A 25179-nucleotide genomic window follows, 5' to 3' on the forward strand; every position below is an offset into this window, starting at 1 on the left:
CTGCGGCAGTTTGAGCATTCGTTGTTCCTGGCAGGACATTCCCTATCGTTGGCTAAATGTCGGGTGCTGGTGCACCTATAGCATTTCGATGGTTCTCTTCTGCTGGCTCGGTCATCTTTGATGTCCCATCTTGTTTTCTCTTTGTGGCCGCGGTACTGCATGGCATGCACTTCAGGGTTTGGGGTGCTTCCCACCATTTCCTTGTGCCTTTTGGAAGTTTCCTGCAGAGCTCTGGCAATCTGAATCGCTTTATCGAACACCAACTCCTTCTCCACAATACATTTGTCCTGGACCGATCTCGAGTTATTGTGAACCACAAGCATGTCACAGATCCTTCTCTGTGTTTTTGCCAAAGTCACAAAAAGACGCCAACTCTCTCATCTGTGTAACATAGCTGTCCACCAGCTCCGAAGTTTCTGGTTTACTATTATAGAATTTAATCTGGTCAAGTCAATGTTCTCTTTATTGGAAAACCGCTTTACTGTGCGTCTGATGGCTTCTTTAAAGACGTCATCCTCCACCAGCTTGTGATTTAAACCTGCAAATATCCTCTGCCCTTTGCCCCCGTGGCATTCAGTAGCATGGCTCTTTTCCTGGCAGGGGAGTAGTCTGTGTGTCCCACCACATCCAGGTAGGTGGTGAAAGGGGGTTCCCACTGAGGCCACGGAATGGCAGGCCTACCTGGCACTTGAAGAAAATCAGGGGGTGGATTGGCGCTTTGCATCTCAACTGCGTGGGAATTCTCCTGCTCCTCGTCAACAATTATGTTGTAAAAATGTTGACCACAGACAGCTTGAGTGACTAGATTAAGGTTGAATTACTCTGAGTCCTTTTGGAGGAGCGCCAGGCCTCTCAACTTGCATTGGTCTTGAGCTCTTACGAGACTCGCTCACGACAGCTTCCATCTCGTTCTTCTCTCCCCAAACTCTGTGCCTCCACATAGCCCGCATGCACATACATACTGATAATGTACTAGCATTCACACGCGCACACATAATACTTCACTCATTCACAAATTGCAGTGTACACATGCACTAACGTGCACACATTCACCCTCACTTTCACACACACATACTCATAGACACAGACCTTCCCTCACAGTAAAGCATATATACTACACAGGATACCCTCACACACAGAACGTTTTTAAAGTTTACCTTCATTGCTACCACGCCTCTTCTGCCTAGTCATGAGCAACATGGTGACCCGAATGGCCCTTCCCCACAACATGTAGCCTAGAAAGTTAACTGGCCAGTGTCTGCCATCAATCACATGGCAATGTAATTCCCAATGTCTACGTAAGCAAAGACAGCCATCCAACCCATGGCCACCTGTCACCACATGATGGCGCTGTTCCTGACAACAGCAGGCAGCAGCGATGAAGTGAAACCAAGATTAAAGATATATTTTAACTATGAACAACACGTGAATGTTTGTTTATTTTGACAGCAATGAAAACAATAGGAGGGGTGACTGAACGCCACAACAAACTGGTAGAGAGGCAGCCGCAGGAGGACCAAACAGATCTGTTGTCAAAAGTAGCTCGAAAATAGCTCAAAATAGCTCAAAAATAGCCCTGTTTCCCACAAAATAGCCCAATATGAAATCACTGTGCAGCTGAGAAATTGGAAACCTGGTGTAACATCGATTTGGCAGTTTCATGCCATGGAATTATCCGTTGCTATGCCAACCAGATAGCCTCAGTTCAGAAACACCACCCCCTCCCTCTCTTCTGTAACAATGGTCTCGGCAACTTTGTGGCCCAAGTGCCACAAGAATTCGCAAAAAACAATCAGTGCACTGCCAGCTTTTTGTGAATACTCTCTCATAAAACACTGCTCTCCTGTCACGCCTCTAGCTCCTCTATTTCATGCACATGCGCACTAGATTAGTGTTCAGCGCACTCCTTCTACATTCATAATGGAAGCGAAGTGGCGCTTGAATATGTGAATCCAGACCTTCTACAGAAGTAATTAGGCTGCGTTTGCAGTAATTAGAAATACAGCGGTGCTTCAATTGAAGAAGAAAAAAATGGGGGTCATTACGAGTCAGGCGGTAAGGGATACCGGGCACCGGTAAGGAGACCGGTGCCGGTAATCCCTTACCGCCTGATTCCGAGGTCCCTTAGAGGGAACCGTTAGGAACATGTGGTCTGACCACACGTCCCTTACGGGTCCCGCTAAGGGACCAGGGTGCTAATAATGGGCTTGCCATTCGTGAGCCCGTAATGAGCGCCCTCCCCATTCCCATTGAGCCCTATGGGGGCTCAAATGGGAATGGAGAATGGTTTGTTCAATGGGGACTTACCGATCCCGCCAGGGTCGGACTGCACCGGTAAGTCCCCATTGAACAAGACCGGACTCGGACACGGTATGGGAGGCAGCCATGGTGCTATTAGCACCATGGCTATCGCACATCTCGTAATGAGGCCCTACATAGGATTTAAGGCGGAATTACCACAAGTGGAATTACTGAGTGATAATTCCACCGATTTTTGGAGCAAAGTGAAGAATTTACCACCAGCATCAAGCTGAAGGTAAAGCATCAAGCTGAAGGTAAATCCTTCACTTTTCGTCCAAAAACAGCAGAATTACCACTCAGCAATTCCACCAGTGGTAATTTCACCAAACTTACAATTTGCTAGTGGAGGAACATTAGCAGTAGCGGAATTAGCATCACTTTTTCCCGCACTGCCAATCTCATAATGAAGATCTATATATTTTAAAAGCACTTGCCGCAGTATGCTGAATAAATTAGCGTGTTGAACTGCATTCATTTTTCTTGTTTTCTTACTCCACATTTGATACTTTCATGTACTTGCATTTTAGAATAATCCAGAGGTCTGACTCTTCTGATTGTTTGTTTGATTGACCCTTCAGACCTCTGGTCAACTTACTGTTAGGGTTGCCCTTGTATTCTTGTTTTCTGTGTAAATGGTTATTCTAATGGTATTCAGCTACAGGCTCATGCTCTTATGGGTGCCAGCTGGTAAAAGATAGAAGCTGGATGGTGAACAGGATTGGTCACAGGTATATACTCTCTTGGCTGATTTAAGAAGATGGTTGTTATGGAATGACTGGCTTTGTGCATGGCATTGCTTCTAACAAGGCCAGCCATTCCACATGCAGTTGCATACTCTGTATTTGTAGTCTTTGAATGGAAATATATTATACATTTTTGATAATAAATAACATTTTCTATTTCATCTCAATGAAGGGAGCAGAGGCTTTTAAAACCAATGACATGTCACTGATGCCAGGTCTGGCCATTTATGTTTGCTTGTTAATGAACTATTGGGGTATTGATGTTTGATCACCCTACAGGTTAAAAGATTTGGGCCTTGAACAGTTCAGCACGGTGGAGCTGTTTGCTGGCATTCTTCTGCCATCCTCTTTCCTACTGGCATGTATTCTCCAGCTGTACTACTTCCATGAGGACTTCCTGGTGCTCACTGACCTCAACAACATTCCTATCAACCCAGAAGGTGTTTCTGACAGGTATGTCGTTGCTATCATAGGATGCGAAGGCAAAATGCTTTAACTAGTCTTCTTTTCTGAAATAAGTGAAATCATGCATCTAGCCAAAAATGAGATCTTTCAGCAGTGTTGCCTGATTTCTATCTCTTCAGGGGGTTTTCTTGAACATCTCTCACATGGTGTGACAAATGGGAGGTTTATGGAGTATTGAAATGGAAGCTTAGCAGATATCTCGTTATTCTTTTCAGTATACAAGCTTTGCAAATGAGAGTCTCTCTCTCTCTCTCTCTCTCTCTCATTCATTCTCTGTTCTCGCTCTGTCTCTATTTAGTCTTCTTTCTCTGTCTGTTTCCATTGCTCCATTTCTGTCAGCCTATGGATCCATCCATCCATCTCTACATTAATCACTCTCTTAATCCATACATGCACTTAAACAAAAACAAAAGGCCTATTATCCAACCTTCTTATTTCGTGTTAATGTGCTTTGCTTTTGGACTATTTCATTTCTTATTTTCATTTAAAGTGCTTATGTGTATTGTGTAGGCTCCATAGAAAAGTGGGGCACAAAAACCTAGTTCTATCCCACTTGTGTCTGGGCTCACAACAGTGATTCCATAATTGTTGAGTAATTCTGTGATATCATTAACCCACTCAGTTGTTTACTTCATTAAATATGTGTTTCATTGATATTTTTCGAATAATTATTGCTACCCACTTTTACACCACTTATACCTAACTTTCTGTGTTGAAATACATATTGTAGACAGGGGCCAACGTTAATCTGTTCACAGTTAGGTGCAGGTATTGCTTTTTTTAATAGCAAGTGGTAGAAAGACTACAGGAACACTTTTCAGTACAAAATAAAGCATAAATCTGGCTGAAGACTATAAGGAAATACTCTCTTTGACATTTATGCAATATAAAAATATCTTCATGTTGTGAGTATAAGGCCAGGGTCTAAATAACAATATGTATTTTTTCGTAGTAAGAAGAAGATTGAAAAACGAGTTTTCATCATAGCCAACGAGTAAGTCTGATTCTTTTCTTCTGAATTTGCCAGAATATTACAAATGGAGCAGCTACTTTTTACAAATCCATCTAGATGAGGCGATTGCTACCAAAATGATAAAAGAGCATGGGTTATTTCTTTTTGATACATTGTAAATATATTAACATGTAACTTTTTCTCTTGTCCACCGATATTTGTTGCATTTTAGCAAGACCTTGTACAGCTAGTCCAAACTATCTCTTCTTGAGACAAGATTGCCAATCCTATTGGTGCTAGTCCATTAGAGGTTCAATCTTTTAATTTTAAGCAAGTCTGATGTAAGTTCCCTCTTAGAGATAGACAATTGTTATTTACTTGAAAGCTAGTCCACCAGCATTCCTTCCTAGAGATTGTCTGGTGTTGTTGCCCCCCAGAGCTTGTTCAGTATCATTCCATGATGGATTGTCCATGTCTAAACGCGGGATCGCCTGACCTTTTTTGATTTTTATATACATAAAATGATTCTGGTAAGTCTGTCTCGGAAAGGGAGCTTTGCTGATCAAACTCCCTTTCATAAAGGCACAATGCCCACTGCCAAAGCATTTTGCACCCATAAGATACTGCTAGGACTGTCTCCTGAGTCTCCCAGCAACTGCCTTGCAGTGGCAACAGGGCAGGTTTCGGGATCACATGTGCATTCCCGTAAGCAGCTGCTGGAACCCAAAGTTAGTCTGGCAAAGGTTGCTTTTAAGATCGAGCACCCTGATTCCAAATGACACCATTGTAAGAACCCAAAGTCTGGTGGCATTGCAAAATAAATATAATGTCATGCCTGGTTTTGACATATTGACTGCGGGGGTTATACAATTATGCACTCAGCCATTTGATGTCATTATAATTGTCAGCCTGGTGAACACTGACTCATCCAATGCAGGGGTTTATGTACATTCAGGTTGTCTGAGCTGAGCTTCCCCAAAATTAACCATTTGATTCTGTACAGTAAGGCCTCCCTTTAATGCCCCTGAGAAGGTTTGTCACCTTCCCCTAGAGAGCAGGCTATCTCTCTGGAGGTTAGCTGGTAACCTGGCTTCAAAAGGAGCCTGCAGGATACAATGGGAAGCAATCATCAGGGTATTAATTAAAAGGGGCTCTGTGATGTAGGCAGACAGAAGAAGGAAGCAGAGTTAGAGGAGCCTAGAGAAGCTAGCTTCAGTCCACACAGAGATCCCACCACCTCGGATTTTGCTAGGGGTCAAAAACTTCCTGTCACCTTTCTACTTCTTGCAGACAAGCCACTCTGGGTATGACATCAGCAGACAAAGTACACTTGTTACACCAGCCTGGATTGGACCATTAGCCACAGGCTTCCTATTGACCAATCAGCTGTAGCATTTTGCCTGCCTAATGGGGAGACCCTACCCTTAATTAATTCATCCTTGGACTCTTCAAGAGAAAGGATTTGCATGTCACTCTGTTTGGAGTATAAAGTGCTTCAAAGTCCTCTGCCATATAGGCGCAGATAGATATCTCCAAGGAAGAGGGAAGCTCTTCCCCTCAACCATCCCAGAGGACCATTTGAGGTGACTGTTGCTGGACAAAGCATGCTTGCAATCTGAACACTGGTACCCATGATTCTGCTAATTTGAGGTGACAAACCCAGCAAGTGTTCTCTCATAACCTTCGTGGTTTAAAAGAAAATCACAAGGAATACCTTTGCTCATGGAGACACTGGACAGGGCCACCCAGCAATCCAGCAGCCAAGGAACAGCCTTGGCCCTGCTTCCTGCCTCATGCCGCTTGAGAGCTACACATGGTGGACATTGCCCACACAACATGTTGGATTCAGTCGCCCAGCTCATCAACCCAACTTCGAATCACTTTTGCAGAATGCACATCGAAGCCTGGAATGATGTTGTTCAAACCCCAAGACAAGATTTAAAGGGTATTGTTAGTGGTTATGTCTCTCTTACCTTCCTTTGAGGGCCCTACTGACTAATAATAACCCACTCTCTACATTTTCCCAAAGATACATACTTGGACTTGAACATTGTTGCTGACATTGCTTGTCCTTGTCTCCAAAACCCATAGTGCCCCTTTTGCTATAAAGTCTGCATTCTCTGTGTTCTCTCCTGCAGGGGTGGGTGGCTAGTGTTTTTACTTAGTTATGTGTAGTTTTAGATTCATTAAAGGTCACTATTTCTATAGAACTTTGATTGGACATCCGTTTTGCTTGGGTCATTGTAGTATTCATGTTTGGGTTGCTACTGGTAGCAGATCACATTCACTACTGAAGAGTATAGCCTGCCCTCGGCCTACACTACTCTAAGAGGCAAAGGAGGCATACAGTTTGTGCTGCGCCTTGTTCACCTTAATGACTGGGATCACTGTTGATTTAGTAGTAGTGTGGTTCTGAGTAGATGTGTTAACCCCTACTACCCATCCCTGTACTCCTGTAGAGCAGCCGTTATTTCATCACACATTCTCTGCTGGAGGTATTAGTCTATCATTTTCTTCATGAGATGGTGCAGTATTATTCCTTCCTAGAATTATTATGGTATCGTGCCTTTCTAAAAGTAGTCCAGTATCTTTAGCTTTAGAGCTAGTCTAGAAGCATTTCCTCTCAGAACTAATTGAGATATATTTAATTTTGGGACTTATTTTCTGCAGAGCTAGCCCAGGTAAATTCAATGGATTCTGGGAGCTAGCCCTCTAACATTTAGGATCACAACCAGTACTTGTTAAGAAATAGTTTCTGTGGAGCCAGCCCAGGAAAATTAAATGGCTTCTGGGAGCTAGCCCTCTAACTTTTCGGATCACAACCAGTACTGTGGATTAGCTCTTAGCGCTAGCCCTTTCTTTGTATAACTAGTACTGCGCCATTTCTTTTTTGAGCTACTGCAACACCATCTTGGTGTCAGGGTCCGGCTTGCCATATATCCGCAGGAGCTTTTGCTGCTTCCACAGGCTCTCCCCTGAAGTTTCCTTCTCAACCTATGTACTACAGCTGAGCTGAGAACCCCAAGAAAGGGAAAGGGGTATTGGAGAAAATAACAAACGAGATATAGCTGACTTGCAACCCTCCGGTCGTCTGCGTTATCGGAAAACAAATGTGTTTGATTACATATACATTATATATTAGTTGCTACTCTAATAATTTGACAATGTGATCACTCTCTTACCTACTTAACCTCTGCTATGGCTTAGAAGTTCTGGCAATCACTTGGAACACCTTTTTTTAAAGCTGTTTTATAAATAACAATCCATTTTCAACAATGGGCTAAGCTCTCTTGTTTCTTTGTTTGCCTCTTTCTGTAGTCCTCTTTCTACACCAATGAATTCACTTTGAATGCTCCTTTTTTTAGAGAAGCTGTGAAACCCAAAGCTGCTTAATTCTTCAGTTTCCTTGTTTTGCCTATTTCTTGTAGTCCTTTCTCTACACCCATGAATTCACTTAGAAAGCTCCTTTACCAGAGCGACTGTGAAACCTGAAACTGCTTGCTTCTTCAATGAGTCAGACAATTAACTGGAAACTCCTTCCTAAGTAAGAATTACAACCAGTGTCACTTAAGTTGAACAAGTTCTACACGCGCATGTGTTAGTTTCACGCGCTACTGATTTCTCGTGCAGCTATTTGTTCGTATAACATGCTACTGATGACTCGCGCTGACTGTGCTGGCAATTTTCCTTTAATAAACAAAAGCGCGTATTAACACGGTGCCACCGCCACACACCGCGCCTAAACACGCGCTGACGGAAGATTTCATTTAAACCTTTTCTCACGCTCACACAACGCTTCATTTATTTACTCAACACGCGGTCTTTTAATTTCTTGTCACCGCTAGTAAATGAAATTATTTATACTCCGTCGCTCTCCGACAACCGCGTCTCTTTACTAACGCTGCAGGGACATTAATGTTCACGCTCGCGCTAGCATAACACGCGATCGCTTCTCGCGCAATGTTCCACCACTGAAATCCTCTTTTAAAAAACTAAGTTGCAATAATTCTAATTCATGAACTACTTCTAAACTTGAAGTTGCCTTTGAAGATTACTAAGACTCTCACACTGCGCTGCCATGAAATAGAGTCATTTCTATCTTTAAAGTCACTAGTCTCTTGGCACAACGCACGCTAAGGAGAGTTCTTCAGTAATAACTATTTTCAAACATATATACAGTCTCAGTATTACTGTAACTTATTATTAAGAGAAAAAGCATTCTTTTCAACTCACTCTTCTTACGATGAACTGTCTCTGCATTATGTAATCTCTTAACTATGAAATCTTCTCTAATTCTTTAGATTTTTTTTAAATGAACACTCCCACCTGTGATCTTCAAAACTCTCTCAGTTACTACACTCAGTCTTCTACTTCTTCAAAGGATTCTCTGGACTCTGGAAAGGCCTTAATTAAGGAGCTTAACAAATGTACTGCTGGACTCTAAATTACTATGGATGAAAGGCAGTTTAGAATCTTGCTTCACCTACCAAGTACCCCAAACATTGTCCTGCCCACCAATCAGATAAGGTCAACATAACATTGTTCTTCCAACCAATCAAATAAGATTTACTTCCCTCCATCTGGACTTGGGCAACCCACAATGTTTATACTAAAGGAAACAACTTCCTATCCTGTGTATCACTACAGACCTTTTCCTGCTACCAGCCCTGACAGTACCCCCTCCACAAAGCCCTGTCCCAGGACCTGGCTTGGCAGGGAACCTCCTATGGAATTTCTTAATCAGCCTAGGTGCATGCACATCAGTCTGATCCTCCCAAGATCTTTCTTCCGGCCCGTAACCCTTCCAATCAATAAGATATTGCAGTTTCCCTCTAACCATCCTGGAATCTAAAATCTCTTTAACTTCAAATTCCTCCTCATTCTCCTCTGTGATAACTGCAGATGGGGGTTTTCCCAATCGAGTTCCCAAAATGCAAGGCTTCAACAAACTAACATGAAATGTAGGTTGACTCTTAATACTGGGAGGTAATTTCAACCTGACCGCCACTGGATTGATTATCTTTTCAATTTCAAATGGGCCAATAAACTTTGGACTAAATTTAGATCTCTTTTTCAGACGCAAATTCTTTGTGGACAACCAAACCCTTTGCCCTACCTAATACAGCGGTCCATCTTGATGCTTTCGGTCTGCAAAAGCCTTAAACTTTAATTTATTCCTCTCTAAAGTCTCCTTAACCTTCGTAAGACCATCCCTTATAAAAGTTAATCTATGCTTAACCTCTGGACTTGAGTACTCGGTTGGTAAAACCTCCTTTAAAAATCGAGGATGGAACCCATAATTACTGAAGAAAGGAGAATAACTAGTAGAGTCCTTAACAGAATTGTTAAAACTAAACTCTGCCAACCAAAAAATATCTACACAGCTCCTCTTGCCAATAAGCTTTAATGTATTTTTTTAGCTCCTGATTTATCCGCTCAGTCTGGCCATTAGTTTGTGGATGATAACCTGAAGAAAGCTGTACCTCAATTCCCAACTCTGTACAAAAAGCCAGCCAAAACTTAGAGATAAACTGGGACCAACGATCTTACACAATTTGTGTAGGCAACCCATGCAGTCGCACCACCTCCTGCAGAAAACTCCTTGCAAGATTCCTTGCTGAGGCCTCTCCTTTCATGGAAATGAAATGGCCTGCCTTGGTCAGCAAATCTACCACCACCAATATCGTGGTGCAACCTTGATCCTTAGGAAGATCTACTATATAATCCATAGAGATCGTAAACCAAGTCAACAGTGTTCCATTTGCGTGTGAGAACAGGAACAATTCCTGTTCATAATCAGGTTTGTCTGGGACGTGGGCTGTTCTAATAGTTATTTTAGTGTTGTGAAGGCAGTGTGCATTTCAGATGTCCATGTGATGTGTGTCTTGTCGTTTTGCGCTTCTTTTAATACTTGTAATAGGGGTTGTGTGCAGGCAGCATAGTCTAATACTCATGCTCTGCAGTAATTGCGTATGCCGAGGAATTTCTGCATGTCCTTTACAGGATGTGGTCTGGCTGAGGCATGCACTGCAACTGCTCTGTCAGGTATTATTCTCTTGACGTCTTTGGAGATCAATTGGCCCTAGTACAGGACCTCAGCCAGACAATACTGCAATTTGTTTTTGTCTACCTTGTACCCCTTCTGGGCCAACAATTTGAGCAAGGTGATGGAATCTCTCTGACAATTTTCTTCTCCCTCGTTACATACTAGGAGGTCATCTATGTACTGAATGATGGTGCTCTGAACATCAATATTGCCAAAGTCTTCATGCAATATTCTGTTAAAAAATATTAGGACTTTGAGATATTGTAATTCAGAGTCAAGGGGCACTGAGAAAAAGGCGTTTTTCAGATCCACCACTGTAAAGTGTGTGGCCTGTTTTCGGGACTCTGCACAAAATGAATGCTGGGTTCAGGACGAAAGGGAATTCCTTTTGGACAATATTGTTGAGGGGTCGGAGGTCTTGGATCATACGCCACAACCCCCTTTTCGCTTTTTTGATGGGATACACTGCATATTACATGGAGAATTGGAAGGGGCAATGGTGCCCTGTTGCAGCAGTGCGTGTATCGTTTCCTTTATTCCTTCCTCTGCCTCCCTTGATAGGGGATATTATCTTACCCTGGGCAGGAAGGCACCTGGTTTGTTTCATTTTTGTTGGGGTCACTTCTCTTAAAATTCCCACATCATGGGGATTCGTGGACCACAAATATGGCGGTACTTGCTGTTAGTCTGCATCACAGAAAGATGGCACTGACAACAGCCATAAGGGGGTTTGTCACTCGCCTGTTCTGTACCATTATATCACAAGGCATGCACATTTCCAGTATGATCTCCCCATCAGCATCATTGTCAGTGAACAACTCCTCATCTGTCAATTCTCGCAATGGTACGTTTAGGTCAATATACAACACTGTACGCCACTCACACCCATGGGCGTCCAGGCCAATTGCTACAATACGTTTTGCAGACACTTGTACCCCCTGCAGATCGAGAGAAAGAATGGTACCAGGCACTATCTCAGGGGTTGCTACTGGGCGGAAGACACAATCAGAGGGTACATTCTTTTCATGTTAGTTCTGGCACTGCTCTCACTAGCACTTGTATCCCGTAAATGAACATGTCCGCATTTGTTGGTTCCCCTCGCACTGTTTTGTTTGCTATGATGTGTATTAGCAGCATTGCTCGGAGTGGGCACATTCCTGGGGTGGAGCAGACTATTGTTACGCTCACCTGGTATCCACGGGGACGCCACCCAGTTGTGGGGACTCTGGTATCTTCTCAGCCGCTCCCAGGTATGATCAGCGGAGAAGTTCTGCCTTGTTATGGGTTTTGGCGTGCTCTCTGTCCTGCCTTCTTGGCAGGGGCTCGTTGTCCTTTGTGGGCGAGTGCGATCTAGTTACTTCACTGATGCAGGCCCTTTAGAGTCTTTCAGGTAGGTCTTATTACTGTTATACTTGGTCATTTGGGAATGCTCCCGGCCTGCAAAGAAAATGAAGGCGACACTGATTCATGAAAGCTGCGTATTTTCGTGGCTCACCAGCAAACCTCTCCGGTGGTGCCAAAGGAACTGTACCTGGTAAGACAACTTGTACCGGAGTAGAGACAGTGGATGACATGGTAGTATTTTGCATCGGTGGGTTGTTCCCAGGTAGAGGCGTCTGACCCGCTTGTGATTGCAAGACTTGCCTGCTGATATCTTCAGTATGCTCTTTAGTCACCAATAAGTCTCTCCGGAGAGCGTTAGTCTCCTGTCTGGCAGAGTGAACCTCGGCATGAAGTTCTCCTAGCAATTGGGCCAATTGGTCTAATTCTGATGTTTCCATGGTGCCCAGGTGGATTGGTTTGGCAGGCTTCGCGTTCTGTTATGCTCACCTGGTATCCACGGGGACGCCACCCAGCTGTGGGGACTCTGGTATCTTCTCAGCCGCTCCCAGGTATGATCAGTGGAGAAGTTCTGCCTTGTTATGGGTTTGGGCGTGCTCTCCGTCCTGCCTTCTTGGCAGGGGCGCGTTGTCCTTTGTGGGCGAGTGCGATCTAGTTACTTCACTGATGCAGGCCCTTTAGAGTCTTTCAGGTAGGTCTTATTACTGTTATACTTGTATGCCTTTCTTGGGTTTAAGTAATGTCTTTTCTCTCTCCTTAGGTGCGCGGAGGTTCGCTGTGGAACGTTGGCTGAGTTGGGACTCGCCGGCAGGTGATGGTGCTTCGAGAGCGCCTTGATGCGGTAAGTAGGCGATATGCGCAGCGCTATGATGCCTTGCCTTTGCTAACCTGTTGTTCCCGTAGGTTGCAGTGCTCACCCGGAGCAAGAAGTCCCAAGGCGATGCTGGTCGATGGGCAACTCGTGAGGTAAGCTGCTGGCACAATTGTAAAATGTCTAATGTCTTGTTTCTCTCCTTTTTGCAGATCCGTTGGTCCGGGAGGCTCGCTGTTCCTTGGATGCTGTTTGCAGGAGCGGAGGGCAGCCAGCGGTGGAATCACAGGTAAGCTGCTGCTATTAACAATGTCCTTTTGTTTTTCAGATGCTGTTCTTCCGAGGTTCGCAGGTGCAGCTGTACACGATGAGCGTCACGTTGCAGGATTGCAAAGTAACGCGAAGCGTGTCCTTCAAGTCGGGTGTGGTTTAAATAGCTTCAGAAAAGTAGTCCAGGTAAAGTTGCCTAGGCTACCACACCCAAAACAATATACCGCATAGCTTGGTTCCAAGAGAACCAAGCTATGTGGGTGCCTCCATGTTGGCTGGCACTGGAAATAAAGTAGTCCCAAAACACAAGTCCCCACGAAGTATGAGCCTGGCGCCAACGGCGCCAGGACTGGCCCCAAGAGGGCTTCAGCAAAGGATGCCTGAGTTTGTTTGAGACCCGACCCAAGGCCCCTCCTGGCCCATGGGCTGGCCAGGGTTTTTTTTTTTACATGGGTCGTGACAACTATTCCCCTGTCTGTGAATGGTATGGTCATGTTTAACTTGCTGAGTAAGTCTCGTCCCAGTAAGTTTACAGGGGAATCTTTGTGGTAAAGTAGGGGTGCCCATATTGTTTTCCCCCTATCCTAACATCCAAATCTTCTGTGTAAGGAACCGTGACCACAGAGAATCCTTGCGTCTTGAGAATTTTGCCAGATAGCGGAAAATCACCTTCACATAAAGATGATTTCTCTGCCCTGAGTCCACCATAAAGATGAACTGTTTGTTTCCTATCTCTGCCCCCACCAGTGGTTCCTTGTCTGGACGTAAGGTAGTGGATAGGACTGGACACGCAAGTGCTCTCTGTGGGCTGTCCTAGTTGGGGTGGGTGTCCTTTCCGGGGCAAGAGAAAATGTTTTCACTGAGCACACATGTTCCCTGATATGGAGCTGGCGCGCCATTAGCATTAGTGGCAAATTGGTTGGCGTGCCTATGTGTCATTTGATTTTGTCGGGTCGGGCGTGACTGCATACTATGCGGGGTGTGTCGGAGGGTATTGTAACCTGGTATTGGTCTACTGTCTGGTTGTTCTTCTTGTTCATAATTTCTCTGGGGAATGCCGAATGGGCTACCTGGGAGGGGGTGACCGCACTGGGATTGGCCACAATGTGGCTGTTGGTACTGGTAGTTCCCTCTCAGTCTACTGCAGCATTCTCATGAAAAGTGTCCGCACCTCCCGCATGACCAGCATTGCCCTTGGCTTCCCTCTCTTGGCCCTTACCCCCCATGCCCTCCTCCCCGGAACCCACCTCTGCCTCTTGCGGTTCTTCCTTGCCATTGGGGTCCCATGTACGGTTGATCTTCTCCCCACTGTTCTTGCCCGTTGTCTGCACATGCTGCAACCATCCTAGCCTGTACAGCTCCCGACACTCCCCCTTCTTCTCCCTGCTGCTCAGAGGGCGGCACTGTGGTTACTGCTGCGACCTTCACTAACTTACTCTTTAGAAGTTTTGCTTCTTCTGCTAATCTCCTCTGGGCCATTTATTTTTCCCTTTCTTTGATCCTCCTGCAATGATGTACTATAATGCTCTGTATTTCTGGCCACCCTTTGGCTTCTATCCCAGCTATTTTATCAAGGGCCTTCTGTGCCTCCTTCGGGAGGCCTCGCTTAATGATACAGTAGAATAGGGCGGTGGATTGTTCCCATGCCGTGCCCGTCTTGCGCGCCACATCTCCTGCACACGAAGAATGAACTGCGCAGCGTCCTTCGCATCCCCCATAATAAATTGCATTATAGAGTGTAAATTGGGGGTGTCTGAGAAGGTTCTCTGCAGGGCATCCCAAACTTGTGCGCAAACATTATTAAAGGATGCCCCATCATGTGTTCCATTTCCTCTGGTGACACCCGGTAACCCCGCCTTCACCCACACCTAGTCTGCTTGATCTCCCACTGCCGATACTAAAAGGCTTCTGATATCCCCTTATGGCCAGAGGCACCCCTGCGGTATTCTTTTCAAATGTGTAGATCCATTTCCCTGTGCCCGCCATGAGCGGGGAGAGAGATCTGAGGAGGTTGTTTTTGTCCATCAGTGCCCAGGGTACATAATAGGGCCGTCCTGCTCCTTTATGAATAAGGGGCATTTGTAATTTCGATTTTACCTTTCTGTGATTTACCTTTGTTCCCTTCTTTTTTGCCAACGCTATTCTTCCTACTCTGTTCGGGATCCTTCTCTCGCATCCTTCTTCTTCCTCTGTCACCAGTGGGGATATCCATTGCACCTGTTGTATCTCCCTCGTCAAAATCTCTCCAACATTCCTCATCCCTTTCTGATACCACTGTGTCATATCCCACACTTTCTATCTCCCCCTCTCTTTCTGGAGCACTGTCTATTCTGAAAAGGAAGTCCCCTGATTTCCATTCATCTTCTGGCGGGAGAAAGGAGCTTTTTAAGAGTGGTGGTGGTGGCCCTGCCCAGACGGCTGGGTTGTCTCGCATATTGCTCTTATTCGGGCCAATTCTGTTCGGGTGGATGTTAATGCTGCCTCAAGATCGTGGTTGGATGGTCCTAAGGGGGTGGGCATGGTTGTGGATGGGACATAGGGAGGCGGAGTGGCTGTGCTAGGTGTTGTTGGGGTACTTCCCCCTCGTACATAGGTGGGGTCTGAGTATCCCTCTGCGGGTCTTGTGAGCAACAGGTATATTTTCCTGGGCTCATCACTCACCTTCTCCTTTCCACTCTCCCTCTCCCTCGTTATTGTTGGGGACCCTTCCTCTGTCTCTCTTTTAATTGTAGTGGGCATTTCCTCAAACATTCTCCACAAATCTAGCAATTCTCGTCTATTTTGGAGCTGCTTTCCCTTACATTTGGCCATCAAATATGTCGCCAAAAGTTCTAATATCCCTTTGTCAAATGACCCTTCTTCTGGCCAGGCATGAGGTGATCCCTCATCCTTTGTTTCAGTTACCCATTGACTGTGTTTTTTTTTTTATTTGTTCACTATACAAGGGGAGGTGCTTACAAATGTGCGACAGTGGGGTATCCGTCCTTATACTCAAAAAGGGGACCTATTTTTCTTTCCCCTTCCCCACTATCAACCTTCAGACTTTAATCTCTGATTTAAAGGCATGGTCTAGTAAAAAATGTTATTGTCCCTACGGGTCGGCCATGTTTTTTTAAGCCTAAGTGGCTCGATTTTAGAAAACTTTCCTATGGACCTTCCCCGAGTTTTCGTCCATTAAACGCACGCGAAAACAAGCACCAGGGAGCCGCCATTTTCTGATAATCCTATCTTTTCCCCGATCGCCCTGGCTGACCTGCTTTTGCGGCACTAAATCAATTCCCCCGCCCCTGAGCCTGACATTATCAAAACATTCATATTCCCCGCCTCTCCCCGTGACGTTACTGTGCTGCGTAGGCAAACGCGCCCAGTCGTCTTCTGCGCGACTCCACACAGAACCCGGAAACCAACACAGATCAACTCACAACACAGCGCGCCACAATTCGGAATATGAAACTGTACTTTAAAATGAAACAGCAACACGGTACATTTGGTAAAGTACATTTATTTGACATTAAATGTTTAGAGAATATTCAGCAATTGACATATGAACTCCGGAAGCCATTTATTTTCTTTTATCTGTATCCGCAATAACTGTTCCGTTTCATCTTGAGTCACGCGCTGTTCCTTTATGGTACACAGGGTGTTCATTTTCGTAAAAAGAATCACTTTGGAAGCATGGTGAACCGCAAGGCTGTTCAATCAACTAGGCACTAGTCCAGCCTAAAGGTTGATATGTTGCTTCTAGCCACTAGTACAGCGTAAGGACATGTGGGCCCTTGGCGATCGTCCCATAATATGGTGATCGTGCTCCAGTTGTTGACACGAAGCTGCAGGTGTCTGCTGAAGAATCCATCCGCCGGTGTCTCAAACAGATGGCAGTGGCAGAAAGGGATCAAATACCTGTTATGAAAACAAAAAAAATGATAATTAGTCTCGCTAGCCGATCAGATACTATTTGCTTGCAAGGAAAGTTCAATGGAGTATGTTTGTCTCTAAAATCAATGCGAAAAGTATCGAGATAAATCGAGGCCAACACACAATGTTAAACGACAGTCTACATGCGTGAGGAATGATATGATATATGATATGGCATTTGTAACGCGCCTATACTCAAGTGTTTCTAGGCGTGACGAGGCAGGTGGGGAACAAGGGCAGACAGACAACGATCCTACTAGGCCAGGTGTCTTTCTGATCGCGCATGGGGAAGGGCTGTACATGGTTAGTTGAATACAAATTAAATAATAGGGCCAGCTGGTGGCAAGTGCAAGGTAAATGCCGGGAGAAGGGGCTGAAGGATACAGAGACAGTCCCGTAGTGCAGGCAGGCAGTGCAGGGAAAAGTGGCTGGGCCAAGGACCGAGATCGGTGAGACCAGTGGAACTGCATGCCCATGTGCCCACTACGAACACGTTTTCTTTGCTTTTCCTAGCTCTTCATTCATTCATTTATTCATGCATCCATTCATTAAATCTTCATTCCGGTATAAAAGCGTGTAAAGATTTACTTACATTATATTTGAAATTTCCATTGTGTCTCTTCGTAATGCAGTCTGTAAAACGGACCGTGCTCTTGACAACGATTTTTCGTATACTGACCTAAAACTGAAACTCGGTCTAGTTTCTGAATTTTCTGCCTTATCGTCTCTTATGTTATTGCGCACTCCCTTCAAATGTAGTTCTTTCGGCATGGTCCCTGTCTCAAGGTCAAAAAACAATAGACCCTTATACTTCCAGTGCGACTTGTGGGCCTCATCTGGGCGCTGTCCTTCGCATTGTTTATTTGCAACATCACGTAGTATAGGCATCTGTGAGAACTTGAAGTTTAGAATCCGACTATGTAGTGCGCCTCAATGTGCAAATGCGAACTGGCTTCTCTCCCAAATGCCACGGCCCGCTTGGCTGGCGCGTTCTAAGTGCCCCAATTTTGTCCCCGTTGTCTGCGAGCTTTGCAGCCCAAATTGAGACATTTAATTTTTGGCGGAAGGTCAGGGAAAGTATAAAGTACCACAGGAGTTGAGTTAAAAGTGAGATTTATTGTTTGTTTGTTTGTTTTATTATTTGCAATACGCAAGCCTCCCCTCCGTTAACAGTACGCAGCATTTACATTTACATGAGATGAGACATGAGAAAAATATGTACATACACATATGTGAGGTGAATAGAGAGAATTCAAAGATGACACCCAGCTTGTTCGCCACCCATGATGGTGAAGGTAGGGGTTAGGTTTACAGGTACACTGTACAATAACATTTATTTACAAAAAGACAATCGTATTGCAATTATTTAAACCGGGATTTGTACTTCACAATCAGCTGTGCTTCGGGTGGGCATGGCACAGTCGCAATGTTCGGTGGCAATGGATCACTGCTCTGCACAGAAACGTCCAAAATTCCATATCTGTGCTTCTCTAACACAGCAACAATAAGGCCTTTCACAAAGTCGAACTGCATTTCATCATAGACTGGTTTGATCACCCATTGCTTACTTCGTTTTGAAAACACCTTAGTGTAGCGAGGCATCCTTACTTTACCCCTAGTCCTAGATTGTTCACGTCCGACATTGCTGTTATGGGCCAAGACAGCTAGTAGAGTGCGATGTTTCATGCCCCAAAAGCTAAAATGCGAGCGCTTTGGCCTGTACTTTAGGCACATATTGTGGAACACCTCTAAATCTCCTGTGTGACAGAATTCTGTCAGTCCTCTCAAATCTCTTGATAGAGTTTTGTCGAAACAATCTTCTCAATGGCTTTGTGTGTCGGTGAAGATGGAATCAACCACTTCCTCTTCCGTGCCTCCCCCGGGGACAAAGGGCCATGTTCACATTGGTGGAAATGTTCATTTGCTGTCCAGCGGTGAACGTTGATACAGTGGTCCATCAGTGACCGCCATTTTTCAAGTAGTATTTCCACTGACCCCTCACAAGTTTTTGAGCTCCACCAAAGATGGTTGGTGATAGAATGTGACCACTGCAAAATACTTTTTTTTTCCCTGCAGCCGAGATTTTCTTATTGATTGATTTAGCAAGATGCCATACATCAAATTGATGTTTAATATGTGGGAACTGCTCTCTCATTGTCTTGGCAATTGAAACGTGTCTATCCGTGGCTATGAGGTCGATGTGCATTCCCCTCGATTGTAGATATTGCACTGATTTTATAAAACCTAGTTTCTCCATGGCCACTGAGGATGTACATTGTGTTACCTGCACGACCACCGAACTCACAATTTTCTTACTATCCATGTCCTGAAAGTGGTAGGTGCAGTACTTGGCAGAAAATCCAGGGCTGTCGCACTGTCCATCGCCGGCTAGCCTGAATCGTTTGCCTTCGAATGTACTTGCTAGAGACAATTGTTCAATTTTCCAAGCATCACTAATGGCCGGAAACAGATAATCACGTTGGTATGTGTAGTACAGCGCTTTAGAAATGAAATGGAGTCCCACAAACTGAAAGAAAGCCTCTAACTTTCTAAAACTGGAGCCACTAAAAAGTGATTGCCTGCTGGCAGTTTCCCCAGCATCGGTTGTGCAGACCATGAGAACCTATGATTTAATCTACAGGTGGCATTTATTTTGACGTTACTGCCTTTTATTTGACGAGTCACATTAATCAATGGCTTCCCACATACTTTCCCTCTAATGGAATGCACACATTTCAGCATACTTATAATTTCCATCAAACACCGTCGAATACAATGTATTTGCTCTTTCATTAGACTGTCATCCTGCGTCAACGTTGTTTCGGCCTTTGGCGTTGTGGAGATTTCAACACATTGGAAAGGAATATCGCTGATATCAAGTTCTGATGCGTCTATGGATGCTGCGGCTGGTTCATTCTGTGTCATTTCAACATCTATTACTTCAACATTGATGGGAGAAGACAACAATGTCGACAGGTTTTTTGGTGGCAAATTTTTGGCGGGTGTAGATTGTGTAAATTGATCTGCAACTACTTCAGAGCTATCTTCAATACATTCAATAACATCTTCTTGTGGTGGTGCGGTCGCACTGTAGCTATGGTCCAATGCAACTTTGCTGTAGTCTCCAAACACAGTTAATTCATGTTCTGGCCATTGGACATGTGCATCTCGAGCCTGAACACGCCTCGCCTCAATTAATAGTTCCTCCATAGTGTACACGGTCTGGCAAGCCACATCTCTCATTCGCTTCACTGTCTGTTTGTGTATAGTTCTGACACCCACGGGTAACTGGAGGAGAGATTGGAAAAGGGATGTTCAGTTTAAACAAAAGATGGAGTGTAGTAGAATTGACTGGAAAAAAACATAAAATAGTCCCCAGCACAAACATTTTTTTAAAGTTATGAACTGTTTGTAACTAACCTTTTTTTGTTTTTTTTTCTTTGCAACTTTTTTGACTCGACCTTCAACATCTGCACGCTGTAGCTCCGATTCGTTTCCGCATGTCCTCCCTTCCTCTTGCGCTCCAACGACTATATTTTCTGTATCCGCATAGACAGCAGGGAATGAGGCTCCATCGTCTCCCTGAAACATAGTACTTTCATTACTATGTATCAAAATATTGTTAGCATAAAACACACGTGAGGACGAACACACAGGTACATCTCAATAGCCAAACACGATTTAAACATTGTGTGCAACAATCAAACGACAAGTGATGATCTATTTCGATGGAACTGTCAGTATCCATACCTCTGGCTCTGCATGGACTGCCATGAATGGTTGTATTGGAGAGGAGGCACCCGCATCTCCCTGAAACACAGTACTTGCATTAGTATGCTTTTCAATATTGGAAACACAACACACACTTGGGGTCGACGGCACAGGTACATACAAAGAGATAACCACAAATGATGCTTTGTCCAAAAGAATCAAGGAAAATCCAAATATGATCACATTTCATTGACTTATTTCAACGATTCCTTTACATCTGCATCATCTAAATGAGATGTTGTGATTCTGGTGGAAGCTTCGTCGTCTCCCTGAAACACAGCACTTGCGTTAATAGGGAAGAAAGTATAGCAAATGGAATCACGTTATATGATCACGCATGATGGAGCTGTCATTATCCATACCTCGTGCTGCTGAAGAATATCTATGGATGTTGCAAATGTAGTGCGCACTTCCGAAAGCTGTTGCGCCGATTCGTATACTTGAATGTCAGGCTCTGCATCAAGTGCAGGGGTTGACGCTCCATCAACTGCCTGAAACATAGTACTTGCATTAGTGAGGATTACAATTGTGAAAACATAACACACACCTGGGGTCGACAGCACAGGTACATATCAACGGCTAACCACGAATGAAACATTGTGTAGAACAATCAAACAACAAGAATTCCAGCTCTGATGATGACGCTCGATGGAGCTGTCAGTATCCATACCTCCTGCTGTTGAAAAACATCTAGAAATGTTGTCGATGTGGCGGACGCTTCAGCATCTCCCTGAAAGACAGTACTTGCATTAGTATGGATAACACTAATTATAACTGAAAACAAACACCAGTGGACGATAACTAAGGTGTATATCAATTGGAAAGCAGTAACCAAACATTTGGTAAAATAATTACACGATAGAATAAAACTATTACTTGACATGCATAAAACAAGTATGTAGCGGATTAGCCTAGTAAGATTACCTGATACGCGCTAGAAGTGGTTGATAACTGCGACCACGTCAATGATGTAGAATGTTCTTGCTTCAGATTCAAGGGATAGTCAAGAAGTTGTAAAGGTCAATTAATGATTGATAATGAAATGCCAATATTAAAAATAGCCATGTAAGCCGACAGAATACTTGAAAAATGCTCAATACAGCACAGTTCCCTGTCCCCATATATATATACATTGCGTTTGTGGGTTATGAAATCGAAAAAGAATATATTGATAAATGTCATTATTCAAAAAACTATACACTCATATCAATATCGAAATTATTACAAGGGATAGAACACCTACAATATCAATTAATCCTTTCGGCTACCTACACACTACCGCAAGGCCGAAAGCTAAATCCGGACACTTGACTCACCGGTGGCGGAATGTGGACGAATAGAGTGGGAATAGCGTTTTCGCGCAATTTCCGTGTCGTTCGCCGTTTATTCTTCTTCGTTACCCAAGAAGTTGTGTACATGTCCAAGGAAAAGTGCCGGCTGCAGATGCAGTATCGATCACCCCTCTTGTCCTGTAAGACTTGTTGGACTCTACTTTCCAGCTCATCCAGTGGATATCCGCAATGTCTGACCCATTCTCTTATTCGATCAACAGTTTTCGGGAATACATGCATTGTAGTTCCTTCAGATTTCGCATTATAGATAAAGGAGATGATGAAGGAAATTTACCCTGGGACCCGATTATAGAATATGAGGAGATACTCAAACTAATTATGAAAGCTAAGAATTCGAGGGCTCCTGGTCCAAATGGGCTCACAAATAATACAATGAAAGCACTGCCAGAAATGTGGGCCCACATATTCACTATGTTATTTAGAAATATTTTGGGAAGTGGTACCATACCTACTAGCTGGCAGACGGCCCATATAATACCAATTTTTTTAGAGAGGTGATCGAAATATAGCCAAAAACTATAGACCTATTGCATTGATTGATGCGGATTGCAAATTATTTGCCTCACTGCTGTTAACACATGTTAATGATTGGATAGCGAAAAACCATATATTGAATAAATATCAGATGGTGGTCAGGGCTGGGCACAATTTGGTGGGTCCCTTTATGTTGCCTCTATTGATTTGTCAACCACACTTGACTCTGTTATTAGGTCACGACTTTGGGTTAAACTTTCTAATTGGGGCATTCCTGAAGATTTATTAAATCTTATTATGGATATGTACGAGAACTCAGGGATACGCTTGTGGAGGGGAACTATAGAAGAATAAGAACTGGGATAGGTGTGAGACAGGGCTGCTCTTTGGCACCCTGTCTTTTTATCCTCTATATGGTAGAAGCTGGTGAATTTCTTAACAACGCTGGGCTGGTGAGTGCTAAATTAGGGGAAATTAGGATTTCATGGTTGGCATATGCCGACGATTTCCTCCTGTTTGATCACACCAAGGTAGGGTTAGAGCATTTGATCCATAAGTTTGAACAATTTGCTGAATTTAATGGGCTAAAAATTAATCCCAGTAAAACTTGTGTCATTGTAATCTCAAAGGGAAAAAGGGGAAAAGATTGGACTATAAAATTGGAGGGGAATCCATTACAAGAGCTCAAAAAATTCTGTATTTGGGCTTTCCGATACTGGCACAACTATCGTCCTCTGAACTCAGACTGTTGCTTAAACAGAAGGCTATACCATTAATAACCCAGACTATTAAGCTGCATAATACATTTGGAAGATTCTCCCTAAAACCAGCAGTAGACTTCTATGATGGGAAAGCTCTGCCAAAGATGATATATGGCATGGAACTCCACTTTCTGGATATTCAGACTTTCTGGGATACCATAGAAGGTATAATTTGGAGGAAAAATCTGAAGCTTCCCATTGGGGTGTCACAGTATGGTTTTATGGACGGTATGATAACCTTCTTGCCAAGTAACGCTACACCACGGTTATCGCGGTATAGCACACATGTTAAAGTAATCTTAATTAATACTTTGTGACAATTTTTGACATTTCTTAACAGACTTACCTGACAAAAACGAAGTTGTCTTTGTATATAAATGCTCTAGAAGAAGTGACAAAAGTGGGCAATTGTTAATTGGGAAAACCAAACTCCCTTCATTTACTGAGTGCACTTTGGCTGCTCTGAGTGCATAGCAAAAACTGACTGCACATATCACCAGGGTAAAGAAGCCATGTTCCCACGCTGTACAAATGTCTGGACGAGGGTATAGAAGGGATGAACTTCAACCCTTTCTATTGAATTAGACCCTGAAGCCTTTGTGGGCCCTGTTACGCTTTCAAAGAAAACATGTACCATTGTTTAAGTGGTCATTTAGGATTTCAGCTCCACAACTAAACTGCTTTTCTTTGTTCTGCCATTAACGTCGCTTGATAATCTACACACCACAAAATCAAGGCACAGGCTGAGCTGTGTCACTTCAAATGTATATGTGGTTGCCAAAGATAAATTGCTCCAAAAGGTGATCAATAATCACAGACCATTTTCACCCTGCTTTCAGCTAGTGGGTGTGGTGCGGCAGTGATGCATTTGGAGATTATTCAAATTCAATGATCAAACCAGGGAATTCACCCATTGTAGTATGCATTAGAAAACACATTCTCCATTATAATCTGTTACAATCTAAAATGTAATTTATTTAATCCATAATAATTTACAAACCACACAGATGCCTTATGTTGCACTGAATTAACTAGTTCCTTCTCATTCCTTACAATGTGTTGTTTTCGTCCTCAGGGATGTGCTTCGGGGATACAAAACTGCACCACCGGAAACTGTTTTTACCCAAAAAAAATAGATTTTCTCACTGCCCTTTTGAATTTGAAAATCATAAACTAGTGCTTTTTCCAGCTGTATAGAATGGGGCTCCCCAAACAACATTTTTAAATGGGCAAGCATGCATCTTCAACTAGAGCTGCAGGTCCCCATAACAAAACAGCTGGTAAATGGATATTTCCTGGCAATCACTCCGTCATCCCAAAAGTGGGGCCAAAGAAACCATGAACACGTGCAAACATTTTAAATGTATGGTGCATGCTCAGTCACCCCCTAAGCCCCTGTGAAAACCGGGACATGGGACATATTCTTTTTACTAAAATGGTTTGGGACCTCGTGCAATTGCATACCTCTCGTTTTGGGATGGTCTGCATGCCACAAAAGTAGGCTATAGGCTTAACAGCACTTCAGAAATGTTTTCAAAATGCAGACGGTTGCCATGTAAAAGGAACAAACAACATAGCTGATGTTCGCGTATAAAACAGCCCTTTTCAGTACGATTGGACCTTTCTGATGGGTGTAAACTGATAGCATGCAGGTCTGAGCCCTCCACATAGTTGGGCGAGCAGAAGCAAAAAACTATCCTTAAGTTTGTCGACCATAGGCCTCTCATAACCTATATGTAGCACTTTACTCTGCAGTGGCCACACTCCAAACCTTGGAGACAGTGGCAAGACTCACTGCAATGGCATTTGCCCAAACAAAGCAGCTTGGCCCTGGACCATCACTCAACTTTTGCAAAGTGTGCTGCAGGACAGGAGTTAATGTGTTCTTCTGTGGAGTGTTCAAAGGGCCTGGACCAAATTGATAGCTTTATGATCCTGCTGACAGGGTGGTTGCAGTGCAAAGGGCCTGCCGACTTG

General features: G+C 43.9%; 1 protein-coding gene across 1 annotated transcript in view; it reads left to right on the forward strand.

Moving 5' to 3' along the window:
- Window positions 1–25179, forward strand: part of LOC138579901 (piezo-type mechanosensitive ion channel component 2-like) — a 2232767-nt gene that overhangs the window by 775682 nt on the left and 1431906 nt on the right. Inside the window, exons 15-16 of the mRNA XM_069650129.1 lie at window positions 3324–3497; window positions 4462–4503. Of these exons, the coding sequence (XP_069506230.1) occupies window positions 3324–3497; window positions 4462–4503 (216 nt within the window). The remainder of the gene's footprint in view (window positions 1–3323; window positions 3498–4461; window positions 4504–25179) is intronic.

The sequence above is a fragment of the Ambystoma mexicanum genome, chromosome 3p, assembly GCF_040938575.1.
Source record: "Ambystoma mexicanum isolate Mex_15411 chromosome 3p, UKY_AmexF1_1, whole genome shotgun sequence".
NCBI lineage: Eukaryota > Metazoa > Chordata > Amphibia > Caudata > Ambystomatidae > Ambystoma > Ambystoma mexicanum.